This window comes from Thermothielavioides terrestris, chromosome 1 (assembly GCF_000226115.1).
Source record: "Thermothielavioides terrestris NRRL 8126 chromosome 1, complete sequence".
NCBI classification, from domain to species: domain Eukaryota; kingdom Fungi; phylum Ascomycota; class Sordariomycetes; order Sordariales; family Chaetomiaceae; genus Thermothielavioides; species Thermothielavioides terrestris.
In genome coordinates this window covers 8,047,323-8,061,712 of record NC_016457.1, presented here as the reverse complement: position 1 = coordinate 8,061,712, position 14,390 = coordinate 8,047,323, and the positions used below count along the sequence as shown (strand labels likewise).

At 46.8% G+C, this 14,390-nt stretch overlaps 3 protein-coding genes across 3 annotated transcripts; all 3 read right to left on the bottom strand.

The window, feature by feature from the left end:
• Window positions 1-97: 97 nt before the first annotated feature.
• THITE_2042642 (uncharacterized protein) lies at window positions 98-2,192 on the bottom strand (the record flags this gene model as incomplete). The annotated part of the gene is made up of 5 exons (XM_003650565.1): window positions 98-139; window positions 235-662; window positions 752-1,674; window positions 1,785-1,918; window positions 2,007-2,192. The coding sequence occupies 5 exons, from the start codon at window positions 2,190-2,192 to the stop codon at window positions 98-100; spliced, it is 1,713 nt and encodes a 570-aa protein (XP_003650613.1).
• Window positions 2,193-2,930: 738 nt separating this feature from the next.
• On the bottom strand, window positions 2,931-5,101 carry THITE_2110249 (uncharacterized protein). Its single transcript, XM_003650564.1, has 2 exons — window positions 4,759-5,101; window positions 2,931-4,676 (listed from the first exon to the last, which is right to left on the bottom strand). Exons 1-2 carry the CDS (start codon window positions 4,855-4,857, stop codon window positions 3,336-3,338), a joined length of 1,440 nt encoding a protein of 479 aa, XP_003650612.1. The 5' UTR covers window positions 4,858-5,101; the 3' UTR covers window positions 2,931-3,335.
• A 7,380-nt stretch (window positions 5,102-12,481) lies between these two features.
• Window positions 12,482-12,772, bottom strand: THITE_2038798 (uncharacterized protein; the record flags this gene model as incomplete). Its single annotated transcript, XM_003650563.1, has 1 exon — window positions 12,482-12,772. A coding segment is annotated over one exon (291 nt), but the record flags the coding sequence as incomplete, so codon positions are not given.
• Window positions 12,773-14,390: the final 1,618 nt, after the last annotated feature.

Genomic DNA, 14,390 nt, shown 5'->3' with positions numbered 1-14,390 from the left:
TGTATTGTCGGCATCCAAAGCTTTTTACCTTCTTTATTGCCTTCCCATCAGGATCCTCCTGAAGATACGCGACAGAGGCGGTTATGCTCCCTAAGCCTTACGCCGCGATGGCCGCGATATCCTTGAACATTTTCCGTTGCTGCCGTCGACCGAGTTCGTTAATAGGCATATTCTAACAATACAGCGGGCAAGCTCCTTTCGAGCGAGAGAGAGAGAGGTGGAGAGATCACTCACCGTAAACAAGACAGAAAGCAGCAGGCAGAACGCGGCAGCGACGTAGACAGGGATGAAAACCTTACGGAGGGCCTCGACGATGGCGTCGGTGGCGGCCGCGCGCAGGGCCGGCGACAGCGAGCGGAGGTAAGCGCCGCTGGTGCCGGAGACGGCGAGCTGGAGCTGCTCGCGCGAGGCGCCGGGCGGCAGGACGGCGGCCAGGTTGGCGACCGCGCGGTTGACGAAGACGGCGCCGGCGATGGCGAGCCCCAGCGCGATCCCGGCCAGCTGCGCCAGCATCATGAAACTGATGGCGTACGCCATCTCCGCGGCCGGCGTGACCGCCTGGATGACCGCGTAGCCGGCCTGGATGAAGCAGCCGGTGCCGATGCCCACCAGGATCTCGAAGCCGTAGATTTGGCCCGCCGGCGTTTGGGTGGTGATACGGGCTGTCAGGGCAAGCTGGTCAGCTCCGTCCATAGAGGGAGGGAGAGCATTTGGGGAAAGTGAGATGGCGTCTGCTTGGGGCAATAATTACACAAGAGCACGCCTCCGATCAAGGCGAGGACGCTTCCGAAGATATACCACGGCTGGAAGTAGCTGAAACGCGACATGAGGTGGCCATTGGCGAGGATTGTGGCGCTCAGAACGAAGATCAGCGGGAGCAGCCGGACTGCGGCAGTGATGGCACTGTCGCCTCTGGTAAACTGGAAGTACAGCGGGACGTAATATATCGGGACAAACCCGGCCGTGTTGACTGCGGCGGCGAGACAGAAAAGGAGCACCGCGTTCCAGTTGCGCATGAACTGAACGGGGAAGAGGCGCGTGGCGGGGCTCGTGAAGATGGCATAGGTCTGTTGGAGCCCGAAAACGATGAAGAGGACGAACGAGACGACGAAGAGGGCGATGATCTGCCCGCTGTCCCAGGCATACAGCGCGCCGCCGAGGTTGGTGGCCATAATCAAAGACGTGATAGCCCCTATGCTCAGGATAGTTCCCGCGATGTCAAATTCGCGCACCAGCGCCAGAGACTTGGTGCCCCGGCGCGGCTTGAAGGACGGGATCAGAAAAAGATACACGGGGGCGAACAGACCGGCAACGCAGAGGTTGATGTAGAAAGCCCACCGCCAGGTGGCGGACGATTCGACGAAGGCACCGCCGATGACGGGGCCCAGGACGGTGCCGAAGCCCCAGACCAAGCCGACGAAGCTGAGGTAGCCCGGCCGCTCGCGGTCGGAGGTGTTGACGGACAGCAGCGTCATGACGCCGAGGTACATGCCGTTGCCGCCCATGCCGGCGAGCACGCGGCCGACGATGAGGGCGTCCATGTTGGGCGCGGCGCCGCAGAGGGCCGAGCCGACGTTGAAGAGCGCGGACGAGAGGATGTACAGCCATTTGGCGTCGAACAAGGCGTACAGCTTGCCAAACGGGAGCACGACCCCGGTGCCGCCGAGCAGAAACCTGTTGTTGACGGTGGGCAAGGTTATCCATGTGGATCAGGGAAGGGGATGGTGATAGCAAACAAGGAGAACTGAAAAACGCAGAAGCGAGAAGCGAAGGGGGAAACATACCCGACGGACAGCCATGGCAGCTTCAGCACATCGCCGAACGTATTGACCGCGGTCGGCGTGATGTCGGCCACGACGGTGTTGTCGAGGGAATACAGGAAAATGCTGGACAAGATAGCCAGAACAACCAGAGCCCACTGCGTGAGTGTCGGTCAAGGTCAGCAAGAGGCACTGTTCAACGACCACGAATGCACGTGTCACTCGTGTCTTCACGGTAAGCCTCACCAGAACGCCGTGAATTTTCCTCGGGGATGCGTCTGGTTCCGTTTCGGCTGTCGCATTCCCCGTGTCTGCTGGCAGGTTGGCGGCTTCAAGGTTGGAATCCAAGCCGCGGCCGTTTACTGCGAAGAGCTCGTCGACCGCGGGATCGGCGGGCTTCTTCTCCGTGATGGACGTCGCTCCGGATGACATGGCTTGGCGGGCGGACACGGGGGGAGGGAGAGATTCTCTTGGAGCGAGGAGTTTGTTTCTGTCGAAGACGGTACCTTGGATAGGCGGAAGATGATTCGGTTAGAAGGGGAATGGAGACTGGGCTGGTATGAGAAGGCCTGTGAAAAGAAAAAGGGTCGGCACTTGGGTTGCTGATCTGAAATCCTGGTGCCAGAGGCGATCTAGCCGACGTGAGACTCTCGAGACGTGCAATCAGTCTATAACCATGAGTGCGTGTCTTTAAGAAACAGCACAGATCAGGGGTAGCACTCGGCGAATCTGGCAATGGGACAAGTTCGGATTACATAAAGCCTCTCATATCTCGTCTGCCTCAATGCTCAACTTCCCTGGCAAATTAGGCTTGATAATCGGTTCTGAGCATCGGTTCGTGAGCGAGAATACCTTACCCAAGGCATGTAAGGTCGACGTCCAAGTAACCTCCTGGCAGAGGAGTTTGCGCCAATACAACTTCCCAAATGGGCAATCATTGCTTACATCAAACAAGCAGCGTTTAGAGAAGGCCACGCACAGTACCCGCTTGAAGGTGGTGCCCCCACGACATCCAGGACGGCCCGAGAAGGCAGGCAGGATGACCCTCATGTTTGTTCTTGAGGATTTCCTATTTGGGAACAGTTGAAGCTTCATGAGTTGATAATTCAGAGAGTCATTCAGTCACCGCGCTAACCAAGATTGGATCTCCGAGAGAATTTCCACTTTCGGAGTCCCTGGAAGTTTGAATGTATTCGTAATCAGGGTGCACTCTTCGAGCATACCTGATGTTTCCTATTCCGGCCAGCTGTTGTGTTGACGTTTTCGGCAGTGTTTTGTTCGAGGTGACCCGGGGTTGAAGACGTTGGTGACCTGAGAATGTCCTGCACAGTGCCTGCGTTCCCCTTTCAGGCCAGGAGAGGGGGTGCCAGATGGGGCTGAGCTCTCATTGTGTCGCCATGTACTGTTTAAGGTGCTTGATTTGTGGTGCGATCTGGAATTCGCCGCCGGGATGCTGTGAAGGAGGAAAGTGAGGGCGCCGGGACTACTGCTCGGCGGTACAGATATTGGAATTAGTTAGTTACCGATTTACCAACAAATTGACGGCTCAGACCTCCTCTCCCGCTAGGTAATCAGCTACTGCCCGCCGCCGGCGGACAAGGCCTGAAAGACGACGCGCAAGGCGACCTCGATATCCGCGGCCGCCTGGGCGAGGCGCGCCATCATGGACTGCACCCTCGACCGGCGCGCTCGGCTCTCCGCGACCTGGCGCGTGCTCTCGACTCGCAGCAGCAGTTTCTGGAAGTACTTGACCTGCAGCCTCAGGAGCACGCGGATCATGTGCGCCTGCTCCTCGTCCGAGTACTGGGCCCGCAGCTCGTCCGAGAACATCAGCGGGCTGCACAGGGCCCTGTTGGCTGCGCGCCCGGACAGACCGCAGAAGAGCTGGGCTGGCAGGGGCTTGGAGCCAAACGCCGCCCGCGCCGCCGCTGCCGAGGCTGATGGTGGTGGCGGCGGTGGTGGAACGGGCGGAACGGGGTCGTGGGAATGGTCAGACAATGCGGAAGCAGAAGCAGTATGCGAGTCCGGAGACGGCGTTGGTTGGGCGCTGCTGGGGTCGCTGCTCGGCAGGCGTCCGCTCAAGATGGCGCCCGTCCTCTTAATGCGCAGATGGATGCATTCGAACATCTCAGTCAGCCGCTCGCAGATGATGAGCTGCACCGTGTGGACGGTGGGGAGATCGAGACAGTCCGGGCAGTCGAGGGGCCTGCAGCACTGGAAGACGAGCCACTTCTGCAGCTGCAGCACCTGGTCCAGTGACATGGTCTTGAGGCGGAACTCGTCGTCGTCGAGCTGCTGCACGACGCGGACCAGGTCGCCTAGGCAGGAGCATGACGCTGAACTGGTTCGGTTTGCATTCGGCGGAGGCGTCACGCCCGAGAGCGCACTAGATTGGGCTGCAGCAGTGGATGTGGAGGAGCCCAAGGCGTCCTCGGGTGACTCGTTCAGCTGATGTATGTCGCGGCCTCCGCTGTTGGTGATGCCTATGCCGGATTGAGCCTCGACAAGCTCATCCCCCTCAATGTGGAGGCGGTCGGCCACGCCCACCGGCGCGGTATCCGTGTGGCCCGCTGCCCAGTCCTCGTCACCCGGATCCTCCAATGCGAACCCACAGCCGAAGGAATCGCCGCCAAGCAGATCAGCACCGGCAGAGGTCCCCAGGGCGGTGCTGCCGGGCGGCTGAGGCGGCTTGGATGAACGGAGATCTGACCCGTCCGCTGGAAACACATCGCCAGAATGGGATGATCGCACAGGGTCAACCAGCTCGGGAGGCGCATCGCCAAGCTTTTCCAAGGCGGGCCTTGACGAGCTGCTCGGCTGCGACGAGCGCTTGCGTCGGGAACTCGGCGCGGGCACGCATTCGACCCCCCTGGCACGGCACCGGTCACATCTGCGGAGACTGCCAGTGCACCGGAGCTAGGAAGGTGCCGAGGAGGCGACGGTTAGCTGATCGGGAGGCGGTTCGGTGCGCAAACTGGGGCAGTAGGGGCACCTCTACCTTCTTGGTCTGGCAGGCGACACAAGCCGGGCGGCGGGCGAGATGGGCGCGGTCTCTGGAAACTCCAGGACCTGCGTTGCGTCGCGCAACTTGCTCCATCCCGCCGCCAGCTTCATCCCGGCCGGCTGAATTTCGTAACGTGATGAACATGGCCAGTCCGCCGAAGCGTGCAATCAAGCGGACCTCGAAGCGGCAGTGCCTCGAAACCTCCGATGGTTGTCGTGCTAGAGGTTCGGAAAATGGGAATTGAGAGCGAGTAACTGCTGCTGGTTGACTCGCTGGTTTTCGTCACTGCGTTGGGGGCAGTAACGAAACAATCCCTCCTTGGTCCCGCTCAGCCCACGGCTCTCTCCAAGTCCGAATTCACACTCCTTCGACTTCCTTTTGCCTCTTCAGCGTTCCGTTCCTCGAGCATTTGATGATCGTTAGTCAAGTTGCCAACAGCAAGACATGAAATAGCAGAGCGCGAGGTAGATTGCTGCAAAGAGAGGCGAATGTGTCGTACGAAGGACCATATAAAATTTAAGACGGGGCGGTCATGGGACGGCGGCGTCTTTAGGAAGATGGAGGGTGATCATAGGGAAGAGGAACGAGAAGGTCGAAAATGAGTACGGAATACAAGGGATGACCGTTGGGCGGAGAGTGCCAATTACTAATGCGGCGACAGGTGCGCCTTGGTTACCTTATGTGAGCGGGCCCAGGGGGGCTGATGGCTAAAGAGGTCCCGCCAAGACTAATTTCGGCCAATTGTCGGCAATGTTTTTACAGCGTCAGTACCCCGCCAAGACCGCCAAGGGGTTTGCACTATCGCCACGGGTTAGCCACGGGTTAGTTCGCTGGGGGTACGGGGGGCGGCGCTAGCCCCCCGCTGGTTAGGGTGAGGGTTATAGTTAGGGTAAGGGTCAAGGTTAGGGTGAGGGTTAACTTCGTTTTCTTTTTTTTCGATTTGGTTGAGGTTTCGTAAAGTTGTTGCAACGAGTCTTTGCGATTGTTCGTTGTTGATGTTGCTCGAAGTCGTCGAGGCCCCGTCGCGGCCCTGCTTACCCCGTGGCGATTGTAAATACTTGTAAGCGGCAGTCTCCGAAATTAGTCTTGGCGGGACCTCTTTAGCCATAACCCCAGGGGGACCGTATGCCCCGGATTCAATCGCTTCACCGAGGTGTGTGCCCTCCGTCAACTCGGACAGTATGAGGGGAAAGAAGATAGCAATCGTTTTCTACCCTAACTGATTCAGTAAGCCAGAAACCCTATTGTATCTTACATACAGATGTTTTGCTCCTTGATATAATTGTTTCGATTGTTTGAAATGTTTTTGCACACTGAGTCTCGGGTGTCTTGCGATGCAAAGAACATCCTATAGATGCCAGATGCCTTCTGTCTCCGGCGAGCACACATCTCCTTCAAAATCCCCTACTGTGGTCACGTATCATTGTTATCGGAATCATTTCTCACTGTGCCGCGATATAGTACACATCAAGAGCTTTAATGGAGGCCTCAATTAGTAGTCCGTGTCCATCTAATTTGGTTTACCGCAACTCTAAAGCGGGCGCAAAGAAGCTTCTTTTGTGGCAGCTGAATCAAGCACAGGAGACCAGCCCCTAGCCAGCTGCCGAAGTTGCTGGGCAACTATTATAGAGGGATGCGATGTTTTTCCTACTGACGGATCCCCTTGTGGTGACGGATACCTGGCCGCTGGCCTCCAAACACTCATTGATCAGACATACAAACTGCCCAGTGAAAGGCAACGAACAGCACTAACGCCGGATTCTGTGCCCCGTTTGGTTGATTCTGTGGATTCCAATTCATTGACATAAGTCCCTCCAAGCGGCTATTCTGTCGTCACGGGGCTTGATGTAAGTCATCCAGTTTCCTCTGTCCCCTTGCAGCTCCGAAACGAAAATGATCATCTATTCATCAACAAGACCGTGTGGCTCTGCCACACTCCTCGGTCTTCTCCAGTAAGTGTGAAGCGCAGCCGCCGACAGAGCCACCTGTAACCCGTTAACGCTCCCTGGAGCTGACGACCGGCCGCAGCAAAGGCCCCTTACTTACAGTATGGCGCATGCCGCCGGAGACTCCGACCTCGCTCGGTCTTTTCCTGGCTCGGACTCGGCTACGGCTAGCGATGGCTCGGGCCGCCTGCTCCTCCTTGTAGCTAGCTGGTTGGGTGGAGCTCCAAATTGCAGCGAAGCGTTCGTTCTTTTTGCATGCCTTCCCAAGGACTAGGGCTGGCTACGAATCGCATGTAAACCGTTGGGTGGGTATGGAATGAAAGAACGTTACCTAACCACTTTGGCGGCTAATAAATAAACCTTGTCTTATTGCACCCTTGTCAAGAAGTGGTTGTTTCGGCGCGCATTTTTACTCGGCGTGGAGGCGCGGAGAGCTCGAATCGGCGAAAACATCGAGTTTTTCGAAGTCCCATAGTTAACCTACGGTGAAGCCGCATGAATGGCCAGATCCGTCTAGCCGTGTCCAAGCCATCGTCGGAACCGCTTAGCACTCGAGCGAGGCCCGGAATAACTCGTTGTCGTTTGCAAGCACCAGGCGAAAGTGGGTCCAAATGGCTACACCGCACACCCAGTTTGCCGCAGTATACAACGCAGTGCTATCATCGCCATCAGTATTGAAGCTGTAGATATTGCAAAAAAACGGCCCAAATGGCCATTTTCTAGTGTTTTTATATACTTATTGAAGCTCTATAGCGTATTCTAGCTTAGTTAGCTAGCGTTCAATTAGATCTTGGGTGCTACGAGCTAGCACTTACCCCTAAACCCTAGCCACCGACTTATTCCTAGCCTTTCTACGCAATTTAAAGGCTTACCGCCATCTTCTAGGCTTCCTAAAGCTATAGATATGTTGCTAGAACTACCAACGAAGGCGCCGCTATAGAATTCCTTAGTATTATACCCTCGATGCCTCTTAGCTAGCCTAGCGTTGCTAAGCCTATTCTACGACCTCCTACTTCTATTCTTAGGCGCCTAGGCGATCTACAGTATATAATCTATTGCGTTTACCCTCTATATAGCCTAGTACGATTCTCGATAATACCTTCAAAGTATAGTCGTATACCTATATAAGGAAGTAAGGTACTAGATCTTTCTCGCTATAGTATCTACCTAGCTTACAAAGCTTTTAAACCTTCTAAACCCCTTAAAGCCGCTAGGTAGATCAAGATCGTATCGTACTGTACTACTAAAGCTGCTACTACCACCGCCTTAGCCGTAGCAACGTCTACCGGCAATAAGCGGATCAAGATCGTATTGCGCTATACCGCTAAAGCCACTATCGCCGCTACTACTAAAGCTCCTACTACTACCCTTGCTACTGCCCTAGTCGCTACCTCTACTGAACCTTCTACGTCTAAACCACTGATCTAACGTCGCTAGGCGTATAATATGTCGAAGTCTTGTAAAATAGGTATATCTACTATTCGCTTATGCCTTTAATCGAAGTCTAGCTTTTGTTTAAAGCCCCTAGTACATTTGAAATCGCGTTCTATATCCTAGGGTTGACTAGATCGTTAAGTATAGTGTTTCTAGCTACTGCTATCTAAACTAATTAAGATAGCTAATTTAAAGAAAGGTTCTAATACTATAGAGTATACCTAAGGCTACTTATAAAAAGAGGATACTAATATCGATATTGTAGAATACTTTTAAAGTCGCTTATAAAAGAAGGATACTAATATCAATATATTCGCTTTATCGCTACTACTAGTATATTCTTAATTGCTAAATATATAGCTATTGCTAATATAATTATAGGCTTGAACTAAAGGCTACTCTCGCTTGCCTATATTAGATGCTATACTACTAGCTTATATTTTATAATCGCCTCGCTATTAAAGTAATACGCTCTCTAATAGACCTACTTTACCTAGTATTATCGTCGTTAATATCGTTTATATCGTTAGATTCTTTCCTATACCTTTTTATTAAGGTCTTTAAACGCTACTACTACTCCTATAGAAGTAGAACTATTATTGTAAAGTAGCTATAGAATATATTAAACAAAGCGAGGTCGATAAAAGGAGGATTAGCAACGATTTAAGGCTAAAGATCTAAAATACTATATACAGTCTATACAACGAAGTTGTTAGCAATGTTCAACAAAGTAGAATTGAAATAGAACTTATATATACTACCGTCGTAGCTAGTGCTATAGCCTACCTTAGTTCAAGAGCTAACTCGAAGGTTTAGTCGAATTCTAGGAGAGCGGATTATCTATCAATATACCTAATGTTCATTGCTACTAATCGGCTAATAAAGGCGTTGCTAAGCTAACTAGCGAAGGACTATTCTATTAATATCTAGTATAAATTTGAATTTACTAAACTATCGTAGGCAAGATCCTTAGCGGCTTCTACGCCCTTGCCTTCTACGCCTATACCCACTTGTTAGCTATTCGATTACAACGCTATAGTACTAGCCAATGCTAGTCAATCTATACACTTTGCTATATTAGCTACGCCTATTAGCTAGAATAGGAGGTTGACAATAATATATAAGACGCCTATAAATACAATGCTAAACGAGGTATAAGAATATAACCCCTAGGAGCTAGATAAGGCGTATTTCCACTAACTAAGCGAGAAATAGCGCTATAGCCTAGGTATATACTATTGTAACTACTGTAAAGATATAGATATATAGCTCTAGTTTTGTTACTAGGCGAATAGCGATAACATCTACCTTCCTATCACTGTTTAAGAGATAGGCGAGTAGGCGAGCTAGATTAAACAAGGGAAGGCTATTGTTGATAGCTTGCTAGACGCCTTAATTAAGAAGTGGTTCGGCTCTATATAGGCTAAAGCCAATTAGAGCATTAAGGTATATTCTAATAACGAGGTTATATATAAGTGTATTGATGTAGAGAAGTGCTATAGATGCGTAGAATAACAAGATGTAGATTGATAATGATGGTAGATCGAAGATCTAGGCGGTGGTACGCTAAGAAATATATGCCTGCAAGGCAGAACATATATATATACACCGCCTGCCCAAATGGGCCTAGCGTTGCAAAGTCTACAACGCAGGGCGTAGAGCACTCTTATCTAATCTACGTATATAGATATATAGGTTATATAACCCCCCTATTCCTCCTACCCTATATCAAGTCTAGGCCTATAGGAAAAAATAGTAATGCCCTCATTGCCTTACCTATCTAGATCCTCTATATTGTCAAATACCCTTCAATCGAGTACTACGACGTAGGGCTGGAAGCGCAGTACCAGATTGATCTAGATAGCGATCAACTGACTTCTTTCGTATCTTATTATCGTTGGCGAGAACAGGGTTCTTGTAAGGCTAGCCGCGCTTATAGGCTAGTTGAGGTGCTTGATCAGGTGTAGGAGGCTCTTCCTAAGAGACTAGGCGATCTAGATAATCGCCTTTGCAAGCCTAGTATTCGTTAATTAGGCGCTATATATAGCGTAGCTCGTATATAGTCTTTTAAACGCTCTCTTCTTAGCTATAGCCAGTCCATTTAATTAGATATTTAAGGCCTTTGTATATAACCTTATAGTCAAGGATTATATCAACCTTATATTTATTACCTAATTCGTTGTTATTAGAGGAGCAGTCTGATTGAGAGTCGACAATTAGGCTAGGAGGCAGCGTATTATAGCCAAATAGATTCTCTTCCTAAAGGGCTAGGCGAAGGTAAGCAATAAAAATAACTAGGTAGATACCTATATTAGCTAGGAGATCTAGTTTATATACTAAGCGCCTAACGCAACGCTTGATTAGAAAAGGCCTAGCGTACTATTATAAATACTTCTAGGGCAGGTTACCTAGGAGATAGTAACTATAGTATAGACGTAAATAAACCTTGTCGCCTATATTGAACTCAATATTACAATGTTTACTATTATAATAGCGCTTAGCGTATATTACTACGAAGTCTATACTCAATTAAGCATCTTAACGCAAAGTATTTTACAAAGCTAGAATAGTAGCTGGCTTAGTAGTAGCCTAATTGGTAAGAGCTTCTAGCGGTCTAAGAAGCTTAAAGCTAAAGAGTTGCTTATAAGACAAAGATTTAATAGCTTTAATATAAGCGTTGTTAAGGTACTATTATAGAGGTATAATAACATCTAGCTAATTGCCTTTAAAGTGTTTAAATATATAGAAGTAGATTGTAATTTCTATAGTCTAGTTCTTATACTCTAAAAGGCTATCCACTTATAGGTAGTAGAATATTATTATTAGCAATTTAGTGCCTAAAGCCTTCTAAATGCTTTACTAAAGGTTAGAAGTAAACTTATAATTATAGTTGGAGATAATTGCAATAGGTATACCTTAGTCGCTAAGAAGCAGTTAGCAAATTAGAATATACCTCTATTCTTAAGCTAAATAGCTAGAATTACCTAAAATAAAGAAGGTATACTTCAATAACTTATAAAATACTATAAGCAAGCTATCGAAGTAGTCGTAGTTTAGGAGCTACCAAGGCGAACTAGTAGCTAAGACCTTTAGTAGGCCTAGAATAAAATCGATAGTAATAATATATATTAGCAAAGTATTAGATAGTCGAATCGGTTAATAGTTGCCTAGTTCAGAGCAACGATCTATCGTATTAACTTAGTATTTTAGGTATAGTTTAATATACTTCTTAATGTTATAGGTTTTATAGGCTATTGATATACCTTGTAAGTCGTATAACATTCGCTCAATGCTAAAGTGGTGCTTCTTATTATAGGTAGCTTCTAAGATAGTCTAAATTATATTGTAAGGTATATAGAGTAAGCGTAATCCATTAGGTCAAATGTTATAGAGAAGGCTATCTATAAGGATAAATAGGAGGCTAGGCTAAAAGAAAACCTTACTATTGCCTTTAATAGCTAATTCGATAGTAAGATCTTTAATAATAGTAGCGTACTTAGCGTTATAAGAGTATATAGCTATAAAGCGAGCTTGAGGTTGTTATCTAGCTTCGTTTTTATAAAGGCGAACTAGATATTGTTAAGGACTATATCGTTGTTACCGAAGCTATTCTTATAGTTCAAATTATCCTATAGAGCTTTTAAACGGCTAAACAGATCAAGTACTAGGTTTAAGCAGCCTAAAAGGTGATAGATCTCCAAGTTATACTATAAGAGGTAAATAGAGGCGTTAATAAGCCTACGATTAGCTTACTTAGTAGATGATATATCTAAAATAGTCTAGTTGACAATACCTTTTATAGAAGTATAATCTATAAGGACGACGATAGGCTTATATAACGAATAGATTATAGTATATAGCTTCTTAACTACCTAAACAAGGTAAGCAACTTCCTATTCGGAAGGCCTATACTAGAGTTCCTCCTTCGTAAGGTACTAGCTTAGGAATATAATAGGCCAAACCTAAGTCGACGAGATAACAGTCCTAGGCTTCTACTTATAACCATTAGCGAGGTAGAACACTATAACGCTAAAGCTATACTCTAGACATCTATCGATTTATAAGAAAAGAGTCTTATTAGGGTCGAAGTAGACTAAGATAGTTAGGTCTAGCTTATAGATAGTATTCTAAATAGCTTCGAAGGAGGCTTTCTTAGTAGGTATAGGTTCGAAGGAGGTCTTAGCGCAATAGGTAGCACGCTTACTAGGGTTTCTATTTTATATCTAGCTAGTAGCTTAGCCTTTTGTAAACAAAGCAGTTTTATAATTCTAGAGAGGCTCGATAAGCTATATATAGTATAGGATTAAATAGTATAGAAATCCTAATATACTAATATACTACTCTAGAGCCTTCAAGTTATTTAGAAAGGCGAAGTTCCTAAAGGTAGCGATATAGTACTCTATATTAATTAGTCTAAATCTATCGATATAGAAACTAAGTAGCTCTACGCTAGGGTATACAATATATAACTTAGCTAGTACAATAGAGATATTCTTCTTCTTGAACAAGCTAAAGATAGTTTCTAGGTACTTAGTATACTTATCTATAGTATCGCTAAAGATAATAATATCGTTGATAAATATATAGGCGAAAGAGGCGTAAAGGCGAAGCAACTGATCTATAAAGCGCTAGATATATATAGGAGTATTGCAGTAGCCTATCAGATATACTTTCGGCTATTCCAATCTACAAAGGCTAATTAGGGTAAAGCAATTGCAATATAGAGGATATATATCAAATTAGTAGAAGAAGGATATAGCGTTGATCGTAGTAATAAACTTCTTACCTTATAGGCATATAATAATGTCCAACTATAGTAGCAAAGGATAGTTGTTAGGTACTATAACCTTGTTAAAAGCATGTAAATCGATAACTATATAGCCTTTGATTTTACTACAAGAGGTATACTAAACAACGAAAACTAGGTATATAAAAGGAGTAGCCTTTATAGCCTACTCAAAGCGCTTTTGTCGATATAGTTCGTCGAAAGTAGCGTTAAGAACTTTATAATCGTAAACGCTTAGAGGGTATTAGCGGATATAGATCTTCTAATGCTACTAGCCTTCTATAAGAGGTACTTATATTATATCCTCTTTATCCTAGACAATCTAGCCCTCATCTTTCTATAGGCAGGGATAACGCTTAACAATATTAATAAATCGCTATACCAGCTTACGATCTTAGGTATATATATATACGCCCTCTAAAGTGAGTATCTCTAGTAAGTCGGTAGGTATTTTAAGGCCTAGAGTCGAGTGTTTCTCTAGTACTACTGGCTTATAGTCATTAGACTAGAATTCTAGGCTAGAATTACACCTATCAGTATAACTATTGGTCTCTAGCGTAGGAGGCGTATTGCACCTATTGGTAAAATTTAGGCACACAAGCTTAGAGCTTGGATTATACCCATTGGTATAGCCTTTAATACTAGAATCTTAGATCGGTTGGTACAATATAGGCTAGGTAGGCTAGCCTAGTGGATACACCAATTAGTATAATATAGGTCTAGATTCGGATAAAGTAGTTAGCTAATACACTATATCGCTATAAAGCGTCGATAGCTCTAGCGAATCTTATAAAAATAATAGGGTCTAGGACAAAACATCATTTGCAAGTCGCGTAGAGTCTCTTAGAATAATATAAACTAAGCTATATATATCGAATACAGTTGATACGCTAGGGCTAGTGTACTAAACAGCAGTTTGAACTAAACCGAGGTTTATAGCAGTAGATATCGCTATTAAGGCAGTCGCTATAGTCAATGCTATAAAGGCTATCTCCTATAAACAAGCGAAGTAACTACTATTATCAATATCTTTAATATAGCTAATAGGATAGCGCTTTAGAATAATAAGAACTCCCTTAGTTAGGTTCTTAAGAGCTACTACTTTAGGGGTCTTAGCGTTAACAATAGCATTTAGTATAGCAGGATAGTAAACGTTAAATATTATAGACTAATCTATTAGAAGAGGCTTATATTCTATAGCGATAAACACTTCCTACTTAGACTATAAAGTAACAGCGTATATAGTCTTGACTTTATATATATAGAGGAACGTCTAGGTATATATAGCGAATAGTATATCGAATCCTCCTAAGATACTATATAGGCTAGCAATCTTCGTACTATAATCGATAGAGGCCTAATATAGATCTAGGAAGTCGACTCTTAATAGGAGGTTAGCGAGCAGCTTATCTACTACCTAGGCAGACTAAATAAACTTAAGGAGAGCTAGGCTAGTAGCA

Excerpts from the sequence above, each read along its gene's own strand:
- THITE_2110249 (XM_003650564.1), bottom strand. The coding sequence starts at position 4,857 with ATGGAGCAAGTTGCGCGACGCAACGCAGGTCCTGGAGTTTCCAGAGAC. Across the intron at positions 4,677-4,758 it reads TCGCCTGCCAGACCAAGAAG|CTCCGGTGCACTGGCAGTCT; the intron begins GTAGAGGTGCCC and ends GCACCTTCCTAG.